Consider the following 26,575-nt stretch of genomic DNA (forward strand, 5'->3'; position numbering starts at 1 on the left):
TACATTCATTTCTTTAGATTTGATGCATTCATGTATTCTGATATTAATAATAATAATGTTTTTCGCAATAATAATTATAATAATTTATGATGTATGATACATACATTACATACTTATCATTACATATGATACAACATTACGTACATTTGTTTACATGTGATATGTACATTTCATGCATTTGATTACGTATGATACATTTATTATTATTATTATTTTATTTATTTATTTTATTATTTTTTTTTATCTTGGATGAGATGGGTGTATTTTTCTCAGCTTTCATCCTCGAAGCTTATCTGAGGATGACACCAGTTATTATTTATTGATTTATTTGCTGTGTTGGGAAGCTATGAAATCAAATCTGTGTTTAATTGGCTTGATTTCCACTGCAGCTGTTGATTGAGAAATTCTCACATGCACACATACACACACCCACACACCCACACACGACAACTTGGAATGTCTTGATGCATTGCTGAACTGGAAGCCTGAACGAATATATTGTATTTCATTAAGTTTGTATGGTATTTTGAGTGCGTGTTCATAGTATGTCCTTAGAGCTCTTTTCAGGCTATTGTAGTTTGTAAGATTTCTGTATTCAAAAGGTAATTTGTTTATCATGTCTGGGATGTAGAAGTTTCACATGGCCATTGTATTTATATGTGATATAATTAGTTGTCTAAGGTCTTGTTATACGGTATGTATTTCTGACTGTCCTGTAGTTGGCATCGAAATAATGTTTTAGCAAAGCTGCATAGTGACATAAATGTTTTGCTGTCAGTATTTTGTGTTCTGACATTGCAGTGTATATAAAGTCGTTATTTTCTCTTTGTTCCCAAAAGATCAATTTCATGTACTGTAGCGATATTAATCTATTTAGTTTGTAGGGTGCACAGAAAGCATATGTTGTTATAGCGTATCTTAGTGTATTAGTGTTTTTAGGCATGTGGGAACTATGTCTTTTAACCTGTAGAGTTTGCCAGTTATTGTTCGGAGTTTTTTGTGTAGATGGTTTATGTGGGTATTCCAGTTCATATCTGCATCGAAGTAAATTCCAAGGTATCGTATTGTTTCAACCTGAGTGATTGTAGCGGTTTTGCTGTTCTGTGTGTGTTTTTTATGTTGGAAAGTGGGTGTTGGATGGTTATATATTTGTTATCAACTGGTCGAGTCAGTGGATTTTTGAATATCATTAATTTTGTTTTTCTGAGTTTATGTGCATGGAGTTTTTCGTGAGCCAGTCTGTGATCAGATTTATGTCATGTTGCATATTTGTTTGGGCTATACTTGTGTTATTATGGATGGATATTATTGCTGTATCGTCTGCGTATTGGAATATGTTACCTTTGAGAGGTAGCTGATTAAATATCGTGTGTGTAAATGTTGAATAGAGTTGGGGAGAGTACAGCTTCCTGTGGTACTCCACAGGTTTCTGGTAGCTCTCTGCTTCGGTTTGACTCGATACGTGTCATATGCTTTCTATTTTGAAGGTAGTTTTTAATCCGCCTGTGCAGAGTCCCGTCTATTCCAACATATACCTCAGCTTTTCTAACAAGGTTTGATGTGTGAGTGTATCGAATGCTTTAGTTAGATCTATAAAGACTACCATGACAATTTTGTTTTTGTCTGAGGTGGTATTAATTACGTCTGTAAAGTCTTCCAAGAGAGATGTTGTTCCCTTATTTTTCTGAAAACCATATTGTATTTTGGGGATAATATGAAAGGTCTCTGTGAATTCTGTGAGTTTCTTCAGTATGATCCGCTCCATAATTTCGTTGATAATTGGTAATGTTGCTATTGGTCTGTAATTGCTGATTATATTTCTTTTTCCATGTTTGTATATGGGTGTGATTATGGCGGTCTTTAGCATACTTGGTATCTGTCTTGTTTTAAATATTTTATTTTTCAATTTTAGTAGGCTAGGACTTAAGCTAGTTGCATGTTGCTTAATATCCTTCAGTCTTATACCATCAATTCCTGGGCCTTTGTTTGGTTTGATTTGATGTATTGCAGAGAGAAGTTCTGCTTCTTTTGTGGTTGGGAACCATAATGTATGTTTTGATTGTGGTCCAAGTGGAGGGTCACGTTTTGTGATTGGGGAATATTTCTGTGCAGTTCTTGGATGGATTCTGCAAAGTATTGGTGGCTAGTAGTATTTTCGGTAGTTGCTGGATAAGTTTTGCGTCTTTCATGAAGCTGTGTTTTATGGTTTCGGAGGCGGTGGTGTTGGGAACACAATCTAGCATCTCATTTATCAGATGCCAGGTTTGTTTGTCTCTGTAGTAGCTTCTTTTCTGCATTTCTGATTTGTGTTGTAAGGCGATTCCTTGTTATCTTATATTCAGTTTTTAAAGTTGTGTTATTTGGATATCGCTTTAATTCTTTCCATAAAGCGTCCTTTCTATGTATTTCTAGGATTAAGTTTTGTGTTATCCAAGGATTTTGTGTTGTTTTTGAACGAATTCTGACTTTCTTTGCAGATTTCTTGTATATTTCCTTCAGTGTGAATTTAATGTTGTTGTATAAGATATCTGGTGAATCTGATGTCAGGTGTTCCCAGTCTTTTTTCTTATTTCGTGGTTGACTATTTCTTCGTCTATTATTGTTTTCTGTCGCTTTTCTTCTGTAGGACATTCCATGGTTATTGTCTTTGCGTGCAGGTTTAGAGTGGTGAAGTAATGGTCTGCTACTTTGCAATTTATGACTGATGCAGTGTAACTGTCTGGTGGTGCTCGGACGTTTATATGATCTAGACAGGAGGCAGTGATAGTATTTCCGAATATTTCTTCTCTAGTACATGATGTTATTGTTGGTATTAGATTATACATGGATAGCGTGTCTAGGTATTGTACAGTGTTGTTCTGGTTTTCGTTTGAAATATTTATGTTTATGTCGCCAATTATCATTAGGTTGAGCATATTTCTTGGTGTGAAAGCCAGCAATTGAGTTTGTGCTGCCTGTCAGTTAATGCGTTAATGCTGGTTTTAATGTCTTTTACCGTTTGTAAGACTTCTTCGACTTTTGAATTATTAAATTTAACAAACTCTTCATATTCGCTAATTTTTTTGTTATATGTTTATTCTGTTTATCAAATAGTTCTTGGACAAGATCTACTAAGCTGGGTTTTATATTTTCTAAACCTTTTTCTAGTAATAAATTTACAGAACTCAAAAAAGCCTCACCGGTATTTTTTTGTCTGTTCACTTCATTGTCTGATTCTGCCTCTGGCCTAATCAGTTGCGTCATGGGTGGCGGCGTTTCTTTGTTCTCTCTGCAGTATAGGCATTTCCATTCCTCTCGTTTGGCATTGGATTTGCGTTGCCATGTTGTTTCTAAAATTCCGGAACATGTAAAGTGAAGATTCCTAAGGCATTTCCTGCAGGTTATATGACTTCTGTCGGATGATAATTCCTTCAGGCACTTGTTGCACTTCATGACTCACCTTTCTTCCCTTGGACAACTGTAAAGATGGCGACGTCCTTTGTTCTATGCTCGTTAGTGACCACGGTGAATTCTGCTCAATTTTCAGCACACTCAAAATTTAGGTCCCATTTGGCCGATTTCGATGAATTATATATCACTGTCTTCAGCGTGACAAGTAGAGTTACTTTGTGCACTTTTAAATTAACAACAGGAATTTGAACCACATTAAAGTATAAAAAACTGGACCAGCGATACAACCATGCACCGTTCGTATGTGTACACAGCACCCTCTGATGTAATAATAATATAATAGAATAGAATAATAATAATAATTATAATAATAATTATTATTATTATTATAAACTCTTTACAAATCATCATCATTATTATTATAGATATTCTCCTTAGGGAATAAAAGGCGTTCGAGATTTTTATTTTAATAAATATTATTTTTGTCCCTTCCCGATTCATACTCCAACAGACTGGCGGTTCGAGAGTCCCATCTTGAAAGTCGCCCACTGCCCTATTTCAGATAGCCAAAATTGAGCGTAAGCAGTTGGCGCGTGTACTGATTAATTGTATATGCTAATATATCTTGGTACTGATCACTACATACAGTACGATTTACGTAGCAGGAGTGTAGTGTTATGTTTTTTGTAAGTCCCAATCTTATATATATATAATTGGGATTCTCTCTCTCTCTCTCTCTCTCTCTCTCTCTGTGTGTGTGTGTGTGTGTGTGTGTGTGTGAGAGAGAGAGAGAGAGAGAGAGAGAGAGAGAGAGAGAGAGAGAGAAAGAGCTCATCATGCATCGAGCACTCCAGTTAACAGTGGACAACGTTCAGGTTCCTGTCAGCACAACAAAATCTAGCAGCTATAATGTTTATGAATATTCGGGGCGTTCATATTATCAGAGTATCATTACGATATCAATATCCATATAGAAACCGTGTGTGTTTCTATATGGATATTGTTTCTATATGAATATTCAAATGAATATCCATATAGAAACCGTACAACGATCTAAGCATCTCATGGATCCATGCGGGACTTAACAAGATGTTTGTGGCAGGAACCCACTAACATCATACTTGCAGGAACACTTGCAAGTACGATAATACTTTTGGAATTCATTATTCACTTCTGGGGATGGATTCCCAGGGAACGTTTTGTAAACCTCGTAGAGTTGATGAGCTGTTGTTGCAAAGTCTGAAGTTTGCCCGTTGTTCAATACACTACTACGTGAAGGTCTCTAATCAACCAGCCGCTTATAGTATACTGAAGAAGTTAAAAGTTGAATATTTAACAGTAACATGTATCATATTTGGTTAGTTTTGACATTTTATATCATCAGACAATAATGAAATATCTTGACACTAAGAATTAATGAATATCCATAGAATAGATACTTACATTAACAATCCAAAAAACTCCAACTCCTCTCGATACAAAAATCGCCGATATAAAATATTTGTCCTTTAAAAAATGTTGATCCTAGAGGAGAGGGTAAAAAAGTAAAAGTCGAAAAATAAGAACATGCTTTATCATTTTAATAACTTATTTTAGTACCGAATTTTCAGATATCATCATAAAGAAAAAGAGGATACCGAAATAAAAAAAAAGTGATAAATCAAGAAATATTCACGTATTTCAGATTTGTGATTGTTATGCAAAAGTGTTAAAATGAAATGATTAATTTACAACTATAGGAATAAACTTTCAATAAATAGGATAACTATACTATACTATACTATACTACAGCATACGGTTTTATACTGCTACAGACACATACTGCTACTTATGTACGTTATACATAATTATGTCAGTGATTTTAAACTTCTTTCTATTTGTGACATCATTCTCTCGATAAAAATATCCCAAATTGTTTTATAACAGTTAATTACCACATTTTTTGCTGTCTACCATACATTTTAAATACTGATTTTTAAAAAAATAATGTTTGTGTGCGTGTATGTATATTTACATTTTGGATACAAAACCTTGTGGTCGTGAATGTATTGTAATTTTGATAATTTTTAATGTATAACATATTAGAGGAAATACCATATATTCTCTTTTTTTTTCTTTTGCAATTTTGGTTTCTAACTTGATTACTTCCTGCTCACTTTTAACTCTTAACCCTTTCCGATAGAGGCAATGCTTCCTGCATCAGTTCATCTATCGCCTAGTCTTCATCTACCCTTTTTCCTAATGATCGTTTTGCTTCGAACAGCTGTTTAACTAATATGCATATTCTGTTCAGATGATCAAGTAACCTTTGATTATTTCTATTTACGTTAGATTAGTTCTGTTTACGAATTCTAGATTACTATAAGGTTATCTGGCTTGGTGAATTCAGATTGTAGTTATATTACACTGATGGAAAGAGTCTGTTGACCCGTATTGACAACACCACACGTTTGTGCAACTGATGTAATGAATAGGGAAGATTTTACTTGCAATCAATCAATCCTCTGATGGATGTGAGCTAGAATCTGACTATAAATATCTTACATAAATATTTGCATAGCATGTGCTTTCCTTCATACTGAGTGTTTATGGTCATATTATGGGTACATTACAAGAGTGAATATATTGTGATGAAGCCATTATGTATTGGCTACACGCAAGGTGGCATCCCAGACTTGTATATTTATTTATTTATTATATTGAACCCACCACACTAAAGGTCACAAGACCTATAACACTACAGTGCCATGTGTGGACAAGTGATTAAGGAGTAAATGTAGCATGTTAATGTTTCTTAAAAAGGATGGGTTGTAATCAGTAGGAAAAACAGTATGGGAAGATTGTTCAAAAGAATAGAGCCATGTATGGGTATTGGTTCAGGGAGTCTTTAGTTCTTCTATTAGAAGAAAATGGAGGAATGGTAGCAGCCAATTCAGAGGCGCAATGCCCATGAAAGTACCAAAAGAAAAGAACAGCGATGAAACAGAGAGCCTAAGATAAAGTGACTGAAGGGAGTCTGTGAGGGAAGGGTCGTCTTTTAAGCGGATTGCCCTCTTCTGGATATCATCAAGAATTCTTAGGGAGGTCTTTGGGTGCTTGACCCGAAATGTGGGAACAGTACTCCAAAGTTGGAGGGATTTGAGACTTATAAAGTGTTAGGAGTTGAGAGGAAACGAAATAACGTTTAGAACGGAAAAGCTAGCCAAACTTTTTAGAGGCTAAGGAGGCTATGCAAGTAATATGTTTGTGCCAAGATAAATTGGATGTAACAGTCAACCCATGAAAAGAAAATCGATCTTGAAAGGAAACTGAAGGATTATTAAAAATGAGAGGGGGAAGAGGTAAGTTTTTCCTCCGGGTAATAAGGCAGGGTTGATTTTTTTTGGCATTGAAATTACTAAGTTGTCTTTATCCCATTTCAGGATGTTGAGGAGGTCAGTGTTCACGTCACTGGTTATGGAAGATCTTAAGGAATCTAGGCAACATGGAAAGCTTTATTGAATGAGGAAGAGGAATGAAGAGTCATATCATCGGCGAAGCTGTGAATAATATTTGAAGTCAAAGAAAGGAGGTCATTGATGTAAAGAAGGAAGAGTGTGGATGAGAGCACAGAACCCTGAGGCACTCCAGCATTGAGGGGAAATCAATGAGCCGAAGCCATCCACTATGACACACAATGAACGACTAGTGAGGAAGATGGAAATCCAATCAGTGTAGACGGGGAAGCCATAAGATGGCAGTTTATTCAAGAAGTCTCGGTGCTATACACGATGAAATGCCTTAAAAATATCGAGAGCGATAAAATGAGTTTCTCCAAATCTTTCCATGGCCTGAGTCAAAGGTGGATGAGATTAGCTAGAAGGTCAGCTGCAGAACAAGAATGACAGAATCCATAGGGGATCGCTAATTAACTGATGAGTCTGCAGGTAATGAAGAAATCTGTTCTTTATAACCTTCTCCATCACTTCCGAAAGTGCTAAGGTGAGAGCAGTGGTATGATAGATGGCTAACTTTTGTCTCCCATTTTGGGTACAGGCTGGATACAGACCTGCTTCCATGCTGATGGGTAAATGCCAGTAGAAAATGAAAATTTATATTGACAGTACAGGATGGTGTCAATTCTGGAGCACAATAGAAGGAATGCCATCATACCATCTGGAACATTTACTTTACAGCACAAGACGATATGGCACGCATAGTCCAATGATATAGTATGTCATCTATTAAGCTATATATAATGGATTCATATTAACACAGGAGCTGTTTCAGAAGCGCGAATGCCACTTCGATCTGCATCATTAGTCTGCTCATTCATTGATCCGAAGTCCATTAAACATTTAGGACGCTCTGAACTGTGCACGTTTATCATAGCAATTAAGAGATCGAACTTAGCATCATGGACTAATATTTCCATCGAATTCTTTCATGACTTTGTGAAAACGCTTTGAAAGATAAAGAATGACTATTTGATATTGAACAAACGATTCTAATAAAGTGTCGATTGAATGTATGTTACTTTATAAAATGATGCCTTCACACTATATTAAAAATGCCTAGACCAAAATTACATAACTGTACCTTTGTTTTTCCTTTAAGTCCATTAACCATGAAGTAAATAAACGCTGAGATTTCTGCCGAAAGAAGAATGATTGTGATGAGAATCCATGGACTCATGAGATACGTGGCCGACTAAAAAAAGAGAATGAAAATTTATACTCTGTGGCAGTAAATTATATAGTTATATAAAAACAGCTTTACACAGAATCTGTATTTTATGAATAATTTATAAAGGATAACAAAGTTTTATTATATTTTTGACAACTTTTTCTGTTTCGTTCTTTAATTCAATTGCCATTTCCGGTTGGTAGCCGTGCAATGTGAAGTGTAGAAAAATCTAATAATGCAGAAACTGCATAAGGAAATATATACGTGTGTGTGTGTGTGTGTGTGTGTGTGTGTGTGTGTGTGTGTGTGTGTGTGTGTGTGTGTGTGTGTGTGTGTGTGTGTGTGTGTGTGTGTGTGTGTGTGTGTGTGTGTGTGTGTGTGTGTGTGTGTGTGTGTGCGCGTGTGTGTGTGTGTGTGTTGTTCCCACTCACGAAAGGTTATTTGCAAATTTATAGTACATTTTGCACTATGGATAGGTTAAGGATATTTTTTCTGTTTTATCTATTTTTTGTATTTTTTCAATTTCTACTTAAGAAGTCCGAAAACCCTGAGACTAAACATGGAACTTTTTCAAGCCAATTCACCTCTCCATCAAACAGGGCGGTCGTCTCACACCGACGATAAATTTCATCTCCCATCTAAAACCAATCACTATCATAAATGTTCACAGCAGAATTCGAACTCGCAGCCTGTTGGTTGGAGAGCGGGTACGCTAACCACTCGACCAATCATTCCGGCAAGAATATGAGTCATTGAATATCATGTTTACTAGAGCTACTGTTGCAAATTATTGCCAACAAAACGAAGGACAAAAACTTTGTAGTTCCTGCTCGTGTTGCACCAAATGGTCTACAGCATTGCAATACAAATATAAATGACTACAAACAAATGAATAGATAAATATTTTAATAAGGCGTAAGCACAATTTTTCGTTGGAGATTTTCCCAGACAGTAATACAACACATGGACTGAGTGTCATATTTCCCAGAAGTTCATGACTATTTCAATGAAAATTACTTCATTCCCTTAATGCAACCAGTAAAAATGACCTTGATGAGCAATTTATCACAATTCTCGTCACCTTATCCAATAAATAGACAATTGATTAAGATCAGGGATTTTCACTGACCATTTCATCTGCTTTGGGACAGCATTGTTCAACTGAATAGTTCCTTGGTGCTAAATTACATCATCACACTGGTAGTCAATATGTCACAGCATCAGTTCACTGCTACACACCATAAAAAGTATCCCATATTAACAAAAATTCGATGTGTTTGGATTGCAGTTCTTAAGCTGGTTGAAGTGTTTTTCTCTCGAAAAACACTTCAACCAGCTTAAGATACTCCTCTATTTGAAGAAAATAACAGCAAGAATCGTTTCTCCAGAGAGCACGGTCTTACTCTAAAGTCTATTTGTTTTCCACGCTACCGGCCAAGACGTCTATAGACGTTCACGTTATCATGGATGCGAAGTGCTTATTAAAATTATAATACCATTGTTACAACAATGAAATATATGATGGATACGAAGCGTATGCAGATGCGTATTTGATCCATAACGGCCGGTAAGGTGGTTAACAGTCAGTGAAATCGACGTTCGTCGTCATAGGTTTGTAGGCCACAGTTCGTCCATGAAATTTCTGCTAATACAATTATTCTGCGTATTTAGATACGAGAATATTGTACTTTCCTAAATGATCCTCCTGAAAATGTTAGTGCGATTCTGGTGCACAATATATGGTCACTTTTACGTTTCTTTCTGGAAAAATGATGGGTCAAATTTCCGGTTCAATATTGATATCCGCTCATTGGTAGTATTACATTAGAGTTTGGTAAGTCGAAAGCAGTGAACATTTTAATAATCTAATAGATAAAAAAAAGTACGCAAATGCTCTACCAAAACAGTAAATGTAAACAATAAAAACATCAGAATCTAAATATTGTAGAAATCTATGTACACTTAAAATTTTCAAATGTCAATGATATTTTTCACGTATTAGTCCTACAGGTGCAGGCGAGAGCGAAAGAGACAATTGAGATCGATAATAATTAAATAGCAATAACATACAATACGTTTTTTTTTTCAGCGGGAAGTTTTTCATGATCTAGAGTTACTATATTTATTTATATGTTGCTTTCATGGTGTTAGAGGAGAAAAGTTACAACAAGGGGCACACAAGTGTGGTTAAATAGACTCAAAAACAAGTCATTTGCATAACATAGCCTCGACAATACACCTTTTCTAAATATTATTCCTACTCAGACTTTCTCTCTCTTTCTCTCTCTCTCTCTCTCTCTCTGAAGAAAAAAATGGAAGCAGGATTCTCGACCATGGTGAATTATCATCAAGAGCTTTTTGTAACTATGCAGCGACAACCAGCCGGCTAATTGCTTTACTGCTGTACCATCAACTGGAAGACGTTCTATATTTTAAACTGAAGGAATTGCACTTCATGTAGTAAGATGAGAGAGAGAGAGAGAGAGAGAGAGAGAGAGAGAGAGAGAGAGAGAGAGAGAGAGAGAGAGAGAGAGAGAGAAAGAAAGAAATAGAAGTCAAAGGCTCATATCTAGTGACCAAACAACAGTGACAGGTTGTTCAGGAGCCTCCGATAAGCACGTTGCTGGTTTTTCACCAGTTGATGATAAACTTTGTGTATCCGCTAATCACATTTGGATTGGACACAATATATTAAAAAGTTATATACATTAATAACATGTTTATTAATGCGTTTTATTCATTTATGTCTTGGATATAGACGGCTGTCTGTCTTTGGGGGTTTGATTAAAATAAATGTATGGATTTATTTATAAGTAAGATTCAACAATTGCTTTGCTGATTCAGTAGATCTTCAATGAAAGTATGAGAAATTTGTGGAGCGTAATGCTTTTTATGATATCTTTTGTCTAGTTCTATAGATCTCTATCAAAAATAGGGATCTCAGACGTCCCGCAAAATACGGGATCTTCCCGTTTTTGGCTAATGCGTGTCGTTGTCCCGAGAAAACTCTTCGGGACAGCATTTTGTCCTGTATTTTACAGTTCAAGTCTGAAAAAACAAAATCGATGAGTTACAATCTCAAATCTATTACAAACATCGCTCTCGTAGACGCGTTGTTATTTTCTCAAGGCGAGTGATGGCAACACTGCAACAATGATAAGTTCGTTAGAACAGTGCGCATGTACATTGACATTTTGGCGTGTGCCGTGATATTGGCTCAGCTTTAAATAGCACGGAATGGTTCACTTCGCCGACGTCATTTTAGAAGCTTGCTACGAGAGAAACAGGTTGGTGCTGCAGAGTATTAATTACTCTACGGCTGCTGTTAAAATGTATGTTTTTTTCAATTCTCCTCTGGCCCCTGTTGAACGTTTAAAATGCCGAAAAGGAAGTGTGATTATACAGACCGCTTTAAAAACTCAATTTCCGTTTTTATTAAAAAAAATCTACTAAATTGGGTGAGACAGATAAAGTGGAGTGTACGGTTTGTGGTGGCTTGTTTAGTGTCGAGCATGGCGGAAAGTCAAACATTACCCAGCACAATGCTACGAAAAGACATAAATCTGCATCTCGAACTAGTACAAGTACAAAAGCACATACTAAACTTTCACCCTCAGTCATAAGTGTCCCGTATTTTTTTCCAATGTATCTGGGATCCCTAATCAAAAAGGATATAAGAACCACATTAATCTGTAATCGTTTATGTACAATAACATTCTTTGTGTACTTTAAGACAAAAGTAATTAATTTCGCACTTCGTAAAAAAAAAATACTCACCTTGTTTCCTCTACTGAGGCAAATGGCTGAAAAGATCCAGATGACATTTATGAGTAGAAGTATCACTGCTATCCAGAATATCACTGTAAGGGCAAAATACTTATGAAAAAGGGTAGAAATGTAACGTCTGCATTTATTTATGCTATTTATAATGGCCTCAATTATAATTTTTCTCTGCTATTTTGTGTGCTATTTACTGTTAATGGTTCATCAGACTACCTTAAACTCATTGAACAAGATTCACATTTAGGGATGGAGCCAGTCTTTGCCTCACAGAGAAAAAGGCTAATTATTCTATACGCACGCACGCACGCACGCACGCACGCACGCACACACACACACACACACACACACACACACACACACACACACACACACACACACACACACACACACACACACACACACACACACACACACACACGAGAGAGAGAGAGAGAGATTTAGGGAAATAGTCAAATATAAACTAAGGCAATGCAGTGGTAAATGGTGTGTGTGTGTGTGTGTGTGTGTGTGTGCGTGTGTGTGCGTGCGTGTGTGCGTGCGTGCGTGCGGGCACGCTAGATAATTGATGACAACTGTCCAGGAGCATCATCAAAAATGACGATCTTTGAACGCAGTTCTAGATCATCATTTTAGAAATACATTACATTTATAAAATATCGAATTATTTACTAACATCATAAAAATCATAATGTGCCCTGAAATATGAGGATTTTCTTTTTTAAATTTAGCGTGCTTTTTTTTTACCAACGAAGTTAATGGCAGAAGACTATCCTTAAGGGTGAACGTGTATGGACTGGCTATTTGAGACTTTACGTTGTATTCTATATTGACTTAAGATGGTACACTTCAATTAGATATCAGGACACCTGAGAAACGCACGATTATACAAGTCCCTCACTATTTTGACGGGAAGAAAGTAAGAAGTCAATTTTGCGCAATTGTCTGTTTTCAGTTTTCTCTCAAGAAGGAAAAGATCAGAAAGGATGAAGTATCAAAGGAAATGAAGTCGAACTATTAGAAGAAGAGTAGAGTTCAATTAAATGTGAATATCAGTTTAGTTCGCGAACAACTATATAATAGGACATTTGGGCGACAGCCAATTACATATATCATCTTCTGACCTACTTTTAAGTCTTGATGATCATTTTATAATTACTTAATTTTCTTTTTATCATATAATATTTTATTTTCTGTGCGAAAAAATCTTCTCAAACTTGGACCCAACCTGGACATTTTACAGTTATTTAACGTTTTTCATTTAAAGACTTTCTTACATGTAAGAAAGTCTTTTTAAACTTTGACCTAAAAGAGTTTTCTCCTAGCAAACCAGTTGCTGTCATCCATCTGTCCTGTCATGTAGATGATTGTCGCCCAATAACCATCGAACTAATAAATTTCTTTAATGGAAGCCATTTTCAATTAGAGTAATGTGTGGACAAATTTCAAAATAGGAAATTGAAAAATAAGACTTATTTGCGCCTGTGGTTTCACAGGTACAGAAGAAATAGGAGAATTTTTTGTACTTTTTCACTTCTCAACCTTTTCCAGTGGCGTACCACTATATTCAATTCAAGATATTAGATGCATCAGTAAGGTAGTGGCTCACGTACCACCAGTGGAACGCGTACCATAGATTGAGAATCCCTGCTTTAGAGGATATCTAATAAAGATGAAAAGTTGGTACTTGTTGGGCACCGGAGTAGTAGCATAATAGGAAATCAGTTCGGAAAAAAGGAACAAAAATAATAATTATGGAAGTGCTCGTAAGATTTCTACTATGTGCATGGATTAGCCTTTGGTAGCGCCATGTTCCAATATGAAATGCCAAAGTTAACGTGAAGAGAAAACATAACATACATATGCAAAAGAAGTAAATTGTTATTGCTGATACTGACGCATTTAGATTGGGCTAATTTTTTTTTCACAATTTCCTATTCAATTAGCATTTGCTATGGCAAAGAGAGTAGTCCAAGTCGTGTCCTGTCTTAAAATGAACTGTCGAATTACATCTCTCGAACTATTTGAAATAATATGATTATCTAAATGTGGTCAATGATTTCAGATTAATTTTTTCTTATGAAATATTTCTTTATTTAATTTATTATTTTCGTTTTAAATCATAACGACAAATCTATGCAATATCTAAACATTATCATCTTCCAGGAAGGCAGTTTTTTACTTTTCGATTGAAGTGTTAGGCTCAACATTAATTCGCCAGTCTTCTAAAGACGGAACGAACTCAAAAGGCATCAGTGTTACGATCGCCTCAAGGAAATTCTCCGAATAAACAGTCATTTCTAATAGAAAATATGGTCACAAACACGAACTGATAATCATAAAAACCATTACTGTAATTTTATAATATGGGTGAAGCCAGCATTTATCTCTGGCAAACGAGTGGATAAAGCATTCGTTAGGCCATCTTTATTCGTATAAGGCTCCAAATCAAGCCGTCTCATAAATATTTATAAAACTACTTCCGTATAAGCATCTGAAAATATTACGAGAATTAGTTAAGGAGATAAAAAAAATAGCCTTATCAACCTCGCCAGAAAAAAATAGCTGTTTGGCTTTTCATATTACGAGAATATTAGACGCTTGATGTGGCATAATTAGGAGAGAGCAGAATCTTTGGACAGAGCACAGAACATTATGAGGAGAGAGAATTCTTGGCTTACCTAACCTTTGGTTCACAGATCATAACAGTGTATTAGAGGTTTTCACTCTTGCGATTATAGTAACGCCATAAAATCAGAAATGCATTACATTTATAAAATATCGAATTATTTACTTACCAGAAGATTCTATTTTTTCTTCCTGGTATGCTTCATAGAAATTAAAACTCTTCTCATTTGCATTGTCCCCACGTGTACTTGTTTCAGTTATACTGCTCTCACTTGTACTTGTTACAATTGTACTGCTCTCACTTGTACTTGTTACAGTTGTAGTGGTCTCAATTGTATTGTTACTACCAACTACTATTATTGATATCACTGCTGAGGTCCAAGATATTCCGTATAATGCTTCCCACTGAAAAAAACAAAGGAACATATTCATGTACTAGCAAAGTCACATGCTTCTATATTATTGTTATTATTATTATTATTATTATTATTATTATTATTATTATTTGTATATTCAGTTAACAGATTCATAGTTGAAGAGTAAAAAGAAACATGAAACAGTATACTTAAGTATAAAGAGCTAATAAGCTTCATTTCGGCAATGAAAACAATTTTCATTGCCGAAATGAAGCTTATTAGCTCTTTATACTTAAGTAACTTAATGGTTGCACCTGTTTGGAAACTCGTATCGCAGAGTATATAAGTTCTTTTCTTTGGTATTAGGTCTAGCTACTCACTGATGAAGCCTCAAAAAAGGCTGAAACCGGTCTGGGTAGTGATCTCCCTCCATAATGTAATGTAATAACAGCATACATTTCCTAGGAAATGTGTTTTTACATTATGGAAAATACCTAAGAATAGCGATCTGAACTTTCCCCACCTTTGCAACGAGTCGTCCGGTATTGTACTACATACTAGGGTCACTTGCATTAGCTCACGCTAAGTGTTAGCCGATACTTTAGATACTTTATAGTTTACTATATTCGACAAGAAACTCTCTGATTCCAATCTTTGAGTTTCTTATTCGGTTTTAAAACTATGTGGGATTTAATATCCCCTTAATTTAAATGAAACAGTATAATAAAATCTTTGATTGGCAAATGAGTCTAATTTCAGCCTTATCCAAAAGCCTAAGAATCGAGAAGATATAGTGATAAAATGTGAGATTAGATGTATCTAAAAGTGCCGTTTTCTGGAGTTGAGATAATGTTATATCTGCGGGGCTCAACGTTTTCAGATGTTTCATAAATGTTCTTGATATTGCTACTATGACAACTAGAACTTGCATTCTTGTTGCAAAGTCGTGACTTTGGAACAAGAACGTAATGTCAATCTCCAGACCTGTATATTTGGTCACTTTTTTCATGCATTTTTTTTCTTCTATCCTACTATCCTCTGGTATTGTCACATCAATAAACCAAATAGGTTGTTGTTCGCCTAATAGTGATAAATGGCATGTTATGTACCAGATGTCTATCTCTCTGAATTTTGAAAGTCCCGTTTTTTTTACAATTTTTTTCTTAGATATTAGCGATGTTATATATATATATATATATATATATATATATATATATATATATATATATATATATATATATATATATATATATATATATTTGATGGTATTTTGTTTATTTTTGGCCTTGTTGTTTAGTCAACTATTATTAACGTGTTTTTCGAACGAAACGTGTTTTTCGTTATGGCACCGAAGCATACGAGAAAAATGGCGACCAAGACATCGATGTTGACTGATGTACGGGATTTAGGGCAATATAGTGTGTGTTTAATATATTCGTTGAGAGTGAATGGTTTGTGGTACGAGAGCAAGAATGAACAACTTGTGTCAAATATAAGAAATGCGAATCGCGAAAGAATGAAGTGACTGATAATAAGGATATAAGGCAGGATTGTCAAAGTGTTGCGGAGAATGTAGTGAAAGCAGTGAACAATATGCATGGATGATAAGATGCTAGTGTGGAAAGAAATTGCACGCTTGCGGGGACTCCTATACAGAACAGAGCTCATGCTTTGTCCTATACAGGACAAAGCTTGAGCTCGAGCGACTGGAGAAAGGATTGTCGTGTGATATAGAACGACGGAGAATGAAAGAAACAAAGAGTGGGAAAATGGGAAAAGCATGAAAGTGCGAGAGATCGAGAAAGCATGATTCTCAAGTGCAATGATAAAGGATATTAGTGACATTGTAAGTATACAGAAGAATGAAGCAAACGAGTTGATTGTATTGGTTGGCACAAATGATATGAAGGTGAGAAATATGCAATGAGAGAAGATGTGAAAGAATTGTTAGTGAAAGCGAAAAGGAAGACCAAAAAAAAAAGTAAAGACTGTGAGTTTGCTGCCTTGGTATGATAGAACAGAACTGAGAAGAAGGGCCATGATTGCCGATGAGTCAATGAAATGTGTAGGAGGAATGGTGTGCAATTTATTGATGTATGAAGTGAATTTGATGGACGAAAGGACTACATTGAAATAGTTTTGGAGTTAGATGTTTGGAGGAAGTTTTGCTTAGTAAGAGTGTGGGAGTGTAAAATCAGAGAAACTAGAGATATTAGGGAGGATGAAAGCATGTGTTCGTATGCAACATGACTATTCCGCAGTGTTCCCTGTATAGAGTCAATGGACAAAACATTAGAGATACTTATCTAATAGCATGTCGATCCTCTAGCGCGACTAACAGCATGTACTTTCCGAGGCATTGACTCCACCAAATGCCTGAGAGTTGCTGGAGGTAATTCAAACCATGCCTGTTGTATTGTTGTTCATAACTCTGCCTTGGACGTTGGTCCCGGATACATGGATCGGATGTCTCGCTCTATGGCATCCCAGAGAGATTCCATAGGATTTAAATCCGGGACTCTTGAGGACCACTGGATGGTCCCAAACTCAGATGAGTGTTTCTCGAACCATGCCTGGGTGGCTGCTGCGGCGCAGTGGGGTGGCGCATTGTCCTGCTGAAACAGACCATTGACCAGGATGTGCGAAGGCCATGAAAGTGTGTAGGTGACTAGCCATCACATTCTGTTAGCTTGCTACGTTTAAATACTGCCCCCGACACACTAAAGGGGTATTGTGTTACATGAGCAGGCTTCCCCAAATGATCATAGAATCACTGCCTCCTTGAATAGAGCCGACCTGGCGCGACTGGGCCATGGCCTCCGACGCCACATCTCCGCACCTTCTCGTCAGCTCGGTACAAATGATAACGCGATTCATCAGACCACACGACTTTGGTCCACTCTGCAGAGGTCCAGTTTTGATGCTTCTGACACCAGGGGTGTCGAGAGTATCAAAACTGGACCTTGTTATAATGTTCCAATTTTTGGAACATTATAACAAATAATATATACTCTCTGTTTAAGAGAGTATATATTATTAACTTACAGCAGTTAGACTTGAAGGAGGTACAGGAAGATGGTTTGAGATAAAATAAGATTTGACAAGGGTGCACATTATCTCCGCTGTTATTCATTATCTATATGGATCACATTATGAAGCAAAGTGCTGTTAAACCTGATATCAGAATTGGAGGTTGTTAATCTTAGCTCTTTACTTAATGCAGATGATGTTATACTTCTGGATAAATCTAGTACAAGTATGTAAGATTCCCTGACTAAATTGAATACCTGTTGTAATAAAATTGGTATGAAAATCAGCAATAACAAGACAAAAAGAATAAAAATAGGCAGAAACATTCAAAACCTCAACTGTATCCTGAATGGTGAACCTGTGGAACAAGTAAAACATTTCAGCTACTTAGGTACGATTTTTAGTGAAGATGGTAAATTAAATATGGAAATAGACAACAGAATCAATAAAACTGGTATGGTAGTAAGTCAACTGAATAAATTTATATGGAATAAGAGAGAAATTAGTCAAAATACTAAATTAGCTGTATTCAGAGTTGGTGTTCAAACCTATTTTAACTTATTTATCTGAGAGCTGGGTTAGAAATAAAACACTTGATTAAAGACTGGAGACCTCTGGTATGAGACCTCTAAGAAAGATTATGACGTGAACGAATGGCATCAGTGGCAGTATCACATCAAAAATGAGGATATTAGGAAAGAACTCGCCATTGATAGCATTCAGGAATGTGTTAGCAGAGCTAATCTCAGGTGGTATTGTCAATGAAACAGAATGGGAGAGGAAAGATTAGCAGAACAAGTGTTCTCTGCCAGGTTCGAAGGAAAAAGACCCAGAGGAAGACCAAGATGTAGTTGAATTGATAAAGTAAAAAGTGCTTTAAAAGACCTGAATATAAGATCTCATAATATATTGGAGTCTTGATAGATAATAGATTAATTTGGAGGAAAATTGTTGATCGGAGGACTGTAATGATGTAACTTTTTCGTGTACTACTATCATAATCATCCTCTACACCCCCCCCATCAACAATTTGATGATAGTATCGTATTTCCGGTGTGATTGGTAGCAGTAGAAAGAAGGCACTTTGTAACGTTCGTTTCTAATGTTGTTTAATCTGAAGGTCCATTTATTGTGTGCAAAAGAGAGTTGTTGATGTTTTATGATCTTCATTAGTCTTAGTTGCTTCTTCCATAATTCCAACCTATCTCATTACGAAATATATCCATTCTGAAACCGAACGAGGGAAAGCAAAAGCTTGTACTCTCCCCCATCAGGATTTATCTCACTGTATGCATCACTCTGAAGCAGTAGCTACAGAGAAGCTAGTAGCAAAGGTGGCTCAAGCTCTATGCCGTTTCAGTATCCTAGCTCAAATATCGATTTGTTGATATATAATATGTGAAACATATTTTTCATATTAATTCATATTTCATATATATTTAAATAATTAATATCATAGAATAATATATCATGCGTAGAATCATAGAGTAAACTATATATTAAATGTAACTAATTAGTATTAAATGTAAACGTTTTAAGTGTTATAACAAATTTATAAATCACCTGAAATAAATACATACATATCCACTTTTTATATAGTAATATAGCTTCTATAGTGTACTCTTACATATAGAACCGATTGTGCCAAAGTGTTCGTTGATTATTTTTTTTTTTTACTTTTTTAAACTTACTTTGAAAAATATATAGTTCCTTGCAATTGATCTTTGTTCGATTTTTGTTTCGCTTCTCCGCACTAAATACGCAGAATGCTGTCATTTTATTAGATAAGTTCAATCCGCATTTTAAAATTTTTATGTAATTTTTAACTCCCACCTTTGCCTACTCTGGCTGGAATCTAGCTAGATAAATAAACTGTGATTTAAACTGTGATTTCGTTCAAAGTAATAAATCAAGGTAGCTTTACTAATACGTTTCCACTTTTTTTTTCCATTTTTTCGAGTTGCTTTTGCTGTGTTATTTGGAACGGTAAAAAATAACAAAAAAGGGGGGAGAGACAAAGTCTTCTGATAAAATGCGAACAAAGTTCAAATTTTATATTATTGTGCACACGACTAAATGCGAGAAACTGCCAGGAATATTTATTGTGACACTATCTGCTGTTAGAAATCCCACGACTTTCGGCACCGTGTTACAAATGACAGTTAGAGATAAACAAAGGCACGTACGGCATTTTTGCTGTTCTGTTTAGATTAAATTGCTAATCTAGATATATAACGAAGAGGAACATATTTCAAAAAAATATTAACAAAGATCGAAGTATGTTACTTAGTCACCCTCAGAAAATACATACAAAACGACTCTCGATTTCATAGCTCGTAGCAGCCTGATTAGTAGGAAACATAGCTATGCATTTTTTTTTATCGCTCAGATGATAAGACCGATTTAAATAGTTTATCTTGATGATATATAGAATTCTAATACAGGACATTAAAATATTCTCTGTATTTTTAAAGAGATATAATAAAAGTTTCATTTTTACAGAAAGAACTTTATTAGATCTTTTTTCCAGTTTTAGACAGTAAAATTTCTCTATTGCGGAAATTCAAAAATTTCTTCCCCTTATTGTGAACATATGCATTTCACATACTGTTGACTGTGAGCATAACGCCGATCGCAGTAGTATCTACAGAATTTGACATTTATGTCAAATCTATGTAGATACTTTGATTCGTAGAAATATGCTTAGATAGGTAAATACTCCGAACGATTTAACATATGCAGTTTATTGACTTTGCTGAGATCACAAACAGAATTCGCTATCATCGTACAATCTTTAAGAGTAACATATAAAAATAACAATAAAATATTAGTATTTGATTCTTAATCAGAGCTCAAAGAACTTCATTTTTTTATGTGAATCCCCACCCCATGAGGAACATTTAATATCATGGTTGCGATGAAGTTTAGATAATTTAGTTCCTTGTTGACGAGATCGCTAAACGGAACTTTTTATGAGTTATTTCAACTCAAATAAGCAGCGCTAGTCTTCTACAGGCAATGAAATTCATACTGTAACCTGAGACATTCACAAACATCCATGATACAGGGTAATTCAAACCCATGGTCTGTTGATTGGCTATGGAGAGACTCTGCTCTCAATCATGCGAATAGCTTTCATAACTGGAGTATTTATATACACGCTCCAGTCAAAATATTAAAATAGCTATTGTGTCTGGTAAGGTGCTATTTATATTACGAAGAAAGCCATTATTCATGATATTGGAGGTAAGTGACGTACTGTTCATTTGAAGTTGCTGATCGACATGTGCAAGGGAAATGATCTTGCCGACTTCGAAAAAGGCATCACTGTAGGATATCAGCTGAAGGGTGGCAGTATCCTTGAAACTGTCAGTGCTGTTCCTGAGTGCTGTAGTTTTCCAAGAACAACTGCTGTTGTTCTTGGAAAACTACAGTGGGAACAACAGCAGTCGGACCTACGGCTACAGCCCACGTTTCAGCGATGATCGTCGTAAACGCAGGTCTCTCCTGGCAAACTCATAGATGAAAAATTGTGGAGCGGCAATTAACCAGGAGTTGAATGGCAGTGCTTTTAACTCAGAACATAATCCAATGTACACAGTGAAGAGTGTACATTGATGACTCTACAGTTTGAATCAGAGAGACGTCATTAAACCATCGACATCTCTCAGATGTAAGCCTTTTGGATGAAGATTTTTACCAAATGTAGTTGGCGAAGCTTATAGCTTCACCAACTACACATGTACTGTATTTGATGCAGAAAGGATCGTATAGATAACAGAATCTATTTCTGGTATACCTCCTAATACTTTGTGTTAGGAGGCGCCCACAGAAGTGGGTTTCTAGAACTTTAATTACCGCTTTTTGGGTTGAAAGTTGGGTTAACCAATCTCGTAGAGAGAGGTAGCAAGTTTTTCCTTTTTCTTTTTTATATTCCTTCCCAAACAAGCGAAATCTTCTTCTCCCAAAACAGCCAGAGAACACACTCGTAGTCAGCAGACAAAAATACATTTTGTAAGGCATATACAATCTAGAGTTACTGTAATTGGCATTTTTCTTTCCTTTTTCTTTCTTCTTTTTTTTTATATCTGTTTTCATTTTTGCAGTAGTGTTTAACTGATCTTAACAGTTTCAACTCTTCTTTCAGGCGCATAAGTTAAAACGGGCCTTATTATATTTTTATATATACACCTGTCTTATTTACAATATTTAAATTATTATTTTCCGTATATTGTTCTGTTTGAACATCCAAAATTCCTTTTTGCCTTCAATTTTAATGTGTTTTTTTCTTTGCTGATCCTCTTGACTTTATCTGAATTCCTAAGTATTTAAAAGCCATCACTAGTGCGATTAGTTTTCTGTTTTTTTTGTACTTCACACTTGATTGGTTCCCTACTAATTCACAATTGTTTTAAATTTTCTGTTGATATTTGCATATCATAGTTTTGGCAACTTTGTTGGAAATGAGTGTTTTCCCTTGTAAATTATCTTCTGTCTGCTTCCGATACTACGTTATCTACATAGCTGATCATATTTATCATATAATTATATATATAATAATATAATTATAAGTATATAATTATCAATTTTTATTCCATTTAACTTCTTATCATTTAATTCTGTTTTTATTTCATTGATGTTTCTTTAAAAAATATTTTAATAGTTTAGTTAACTGAAATATTATTTTTCTTCTTTCAATTTTCACGTTATGCTAGTGAACTAGTGAACATTAATGGACTTAAGACCGGCCTGTCTAATTCCATTCTTCATTTAATCCTTTTGCTTCATTATTGCAGGAACTTATTATGCATTTATTATCTATACAATAAGCTGTACTTTTATTTTTCTTTTCTCTGTTGTATTTAAAATATCTTGTAATTTTATACTGTCGAATGCTTTATGTAGATCTCTAAAACAAAAAACTGGAGTGTTATATTCTTTTGCCTTTTTATTTATTTTCACTACAAATATTGCACCTGTGCATGATCTTTCAGCCTTGTCGTTCGTCATTTAATATCAGATATTCATTTATAATTTTAAGTTAGTTTTTGCACAGAATTTTAAAGTGGGTAGTAACAGACTAATCCATTTATAATTATTTGGATCTGTTTTATCTCCTTTTTTTAAAAAATAAAATGCCATTGTAATGTTTTTTCTCCATTCATGTGGTGTTTCTTTCAAAAATATTTTAATAGTTTAGTTAGCTGAAATATTATTCCTCTTCCTTCTATTTTGAACAATTGTCTATATGTCTACATTTTTCTATTTCTAATTTTTATTAAACTATTTTCCAATTGCTGTTGATCTAATTCCAATTGATCTAATATCCACTTTGCTTATATAATTATTTTTAAACGTTTGCTAGGTTTGCTTCAGTTACTTGTTTTCATCAAATTTCTGTTAATATGTTCTTTTATTCTTTGTTGATATAATCTTCAATGCTTTCTTCTTCTTGTAATAGTTTAACCTTACATTTTTTTCCGTTCATCTTATTAATCTGTATGTTACATTTTTGAAATTTTTACCATCGCTAGATGGGAACCATTGGAACCAACTGCACCCCTGTAAGGGATGATGGTTGGTTCTATTGTACTGGTATAGTTATTGGTTGGTTATATTGTATCTTTGAGAACACTGTTCAGAATATTGTATGTCTGAGAACACTGTTCAGAATATTGTATGTCTGGCAATACTGTTCAAATTTATTCGCTACTTATTTTTTAGAATTTTTGAAAGTTAATTAACTGGGCTCATTTTTGGTCAGAATTTTCTACACTGAAAATCATTAATTTGGGCTATTACAAATGAGTGAAAAAAGAAAGTGTTGTCAGTATTCATATTTAAAATATGGAGTTATTCCCGCTATAAATAATGACGGTTACCAATGTGCTTAATACGTGAAAAAACGTTCTCAAAGGAAGGAATGAAGCCTTCAAGAATGACTGAGCACTTAAAATCAAAGCATCCAAATAAGGCAAAAAATTATGTGGAGTACTTTCGCGAATTAAAGACAAAATTTAGAAATTTTTTGCTTCACACTGAAGTTAGATGGCTCTCAAATAGAAACTGACTGTTTGCGACACTTTAATGATTTTCACGACATTCTACAAGCAGAGCTTTGCAAGACGAGATTTTCTGTGGTTCCCAAATCTACAAATAATGGATGATGATTTAATATTAGATACAGATTTGGATTGTTACTGTTCCCATCTTCTAACACTGAACGAAGACTTTATGATCAGATTCAAAGACTTTGATGAGCTTAAAATACCTAATCGAATCATAAATCCATTTCTTTCTGATGCCACGTCTGTGTATCCAGATTTGTATGAAGAATTTATTGACTTGAAAATGATTTTGAAGCTCAAGTACCATTTCAACAGCGTGGATATGAAAGATTCTGACCAAACAAGAAATGCAAGTATACTCGGCTTTGGCAAGAAATAAAATTACTGCTCATTGCTTTTCCTTCTTCATACTTGATCGAGAAAGGATTCAGCGTCGTATTGCAATTGTTAGCTAAGCAGCGAAATAGATTGCAAATTAGTGAAAGAAGAGACTTGCGACTTCGTTTGTCGAACATCGAACCTGATATTGAAAGATTAGCAGGATCACATCAGGCTCAGGGTAGTCATTAATGATTGGCTTATTAAATAGAGTAAGTTTACATCTTTTTTGAGTAAAAATTAATTTGTATCAAAGTCATTAATTTTTAACTAACTATCGGTTCAAATATGTTTATAGTAATATAGGTTTGCTAATAATATATTATAATTATTTTATTGAATCATTAGCCGAGTGTAAAATTGAGCAGGGGGCGACAGGCCATACAAATAAGTGAAAGGGGCACCAGGAAAAAAAAAAGGTTAAGAACTACTGGTTTATACCATTAAAATTACATACATTATATAAGAAGCATACATTATATTACATTAGAATGTGAAATATGTATACGAGTATTACAAAAGTCCACAGACTTACGGAAAATCTCTCCTCCCTGTAACATATTTATCCAACCGAAGCTTAAACTCATTCACACTCTTAGCATTCACAACATACTCGGGCAATGCATTCCACTCACCAGCCAATCTTCAGGTAAAAAAATATCTCTCACCCTTTCATTCACCACTTCCTTGCGCAGTTTCCAAGGATGACTTCTAGTTCTTTTTACTTCCTTATTTTCCACTATCTGAAACATCTCTCTGGTGTTCTCGTAATGTTATAGCATTCTTATTACATTCCACAGTCTTGAAATCATTTTTGTCAACCGTCTTTGCACCTTCTCCAAAGTATTTTCATTGTCTCTGAACCACGGTAACCAGATTTGAGTGCAGTAGTCCAGATGTGGCCTGATCAGGACCTTATACAATGAAATTACTACCATTTCATTGCTAATTAATGTTCGTCTTAATGTTACGGCAATCCTTTGAATTGTCTTAATTACCTATGTAAACATGCCCCTTAAATTTCAAATTTCAATCTACCATATCCTCAAGATCCCGTGCTTCCTCAACTTCCACCAGCCTACTTCCACATATAGAGTATATAGTATCTCATCTGCAGATCCCAAAATTCAAAACTTTACATTTAGTAACATTAAACTGATATCCCCAGGCATCTTCCCACATTTCCAGCTTATTCAGATCCTCCTGAAGAGCCACTACATCAGCATTACTCTCGATAACCTTCCCCAGTTTCACGTCATCGGCAAACAACTGAATATCTCCTTGAATTTCAGTGATATATCATTGATATAAACGTTGAAAAGTAGTGGTCACAGCACAGGGCCCTGTGGAACTCTATTGGTAACTCCTTTTCCCCGATATTGCCCCTCCATACACGACCCTTTGATATCTATTAGACAATTGCTAATCGATTCCACCAACCTAATATCCAAACGCATACGATGCAGCTTAAATATCAGTTTCTCATGTAGTACCCTATCAAATGCCTTTGCAAACTCTAAAAGAAATTACAGTGTGTGCATTTCCCTCATTAACCACACTTATTGCTTTATCATAAAGTTAACGAGATTATCGAAATAAGAACTCCCCTTAACAAACCAGTACTGACCTTATCAATTATTTCTTCAGTTCTGTTGTCTCTGTTTATATTAGTCTGTTGTGTATACTTTTCCAAAGTTATTTCTCCATGATATTTTATTGTTTTCTTTATTCTGGTAGAAAATGTTATTTCTTCTGAATTTATTATCTGTACAAATCAATAATAAAATATTTTTGTTTTTATTCTGCACTAGTTCGTTAAATTCGTGGCATATTCCTGGCATTATCTGGTTCCCAATTCGTACATTTAAATCTCTAGCTACAATGATCATTACTTTTGATTTACTCTCAAGTTTTGTTAAATTCTTTATAAAATGCATTTTATATTTATTTCTTATCTCATCACTTCAGGACTTATAAAATTCATTACATGTTCTATCATATGTAATTCCATATGTTGTACACACCGGCCACTGAATTAGAAATCTTTATGCAGATGTACGTAAACGCGACTTACGAAATTACAATGGAATTTAACCAGGCGATGAAAGACTGTGCTTTCCCAGACCACAATACAACGTACTCTTTTCCGCATGGACCTAGGAAGGAGGCTCTTAATCAAGAGGAATCGTCGACGACTACGCTTATACTTTGCGTATCCGAAGGATACCATTGGACTTTGGAAGAGTGGGGAAAAAAGTTGGATCGCACTTCCGGCTGTAG

General features: G+C 35.1%; 1 protein-coding gene across 1 annotated transcript in view; it reads right to left on the reverse strand.

Annotated features, from left to right (window-relative positions):
* LOC150109153 (uncharacterized) overlaps positions 1–26,575 on the reverse strand; it is a 47,659-nt gene that overhangs the window by 17,526 nt on the left and 3,558 nt on the right. The window contains exons 2-5 of the mRNA XM_090411772.1: positions 14,634–14,868; positions 11,833–11,915; positions 7,969–8,079; positions 4,834–4,914 (exon numbers count right to left, since the gene is read on the reverse strand). Coding sequence (XP_090267898.1) covers positions 4,834–4,914; positions 7,969–8,079; positions 11,833–11,915; positions 14,634–14,868 — 510 coding nt within the window. The remainder of the gene's footprint in view (positions 1–4,833; positions 4,915–7,968; positions 8,080–11,832; positions 11,916–14,633; positions 14,869–26,575) is intronic.

Source organism: Typopeltis vanoorti, chromosome 2, assembly GCF_054136105.1.
Source record: "Typopeltis vanoorti isolate ZY-2024b chromosome 2, IOZ_Tvanoo_1.0, whole genome shotgun sequence".
NCBI classification, from domain to species: domain Eukaryota; kingdom Metazoa; phylum Arthropoda; class Arachnida; order Uropygi; family Thelyphonidae; genus Typopeltis; species Typopeltis vanoorti.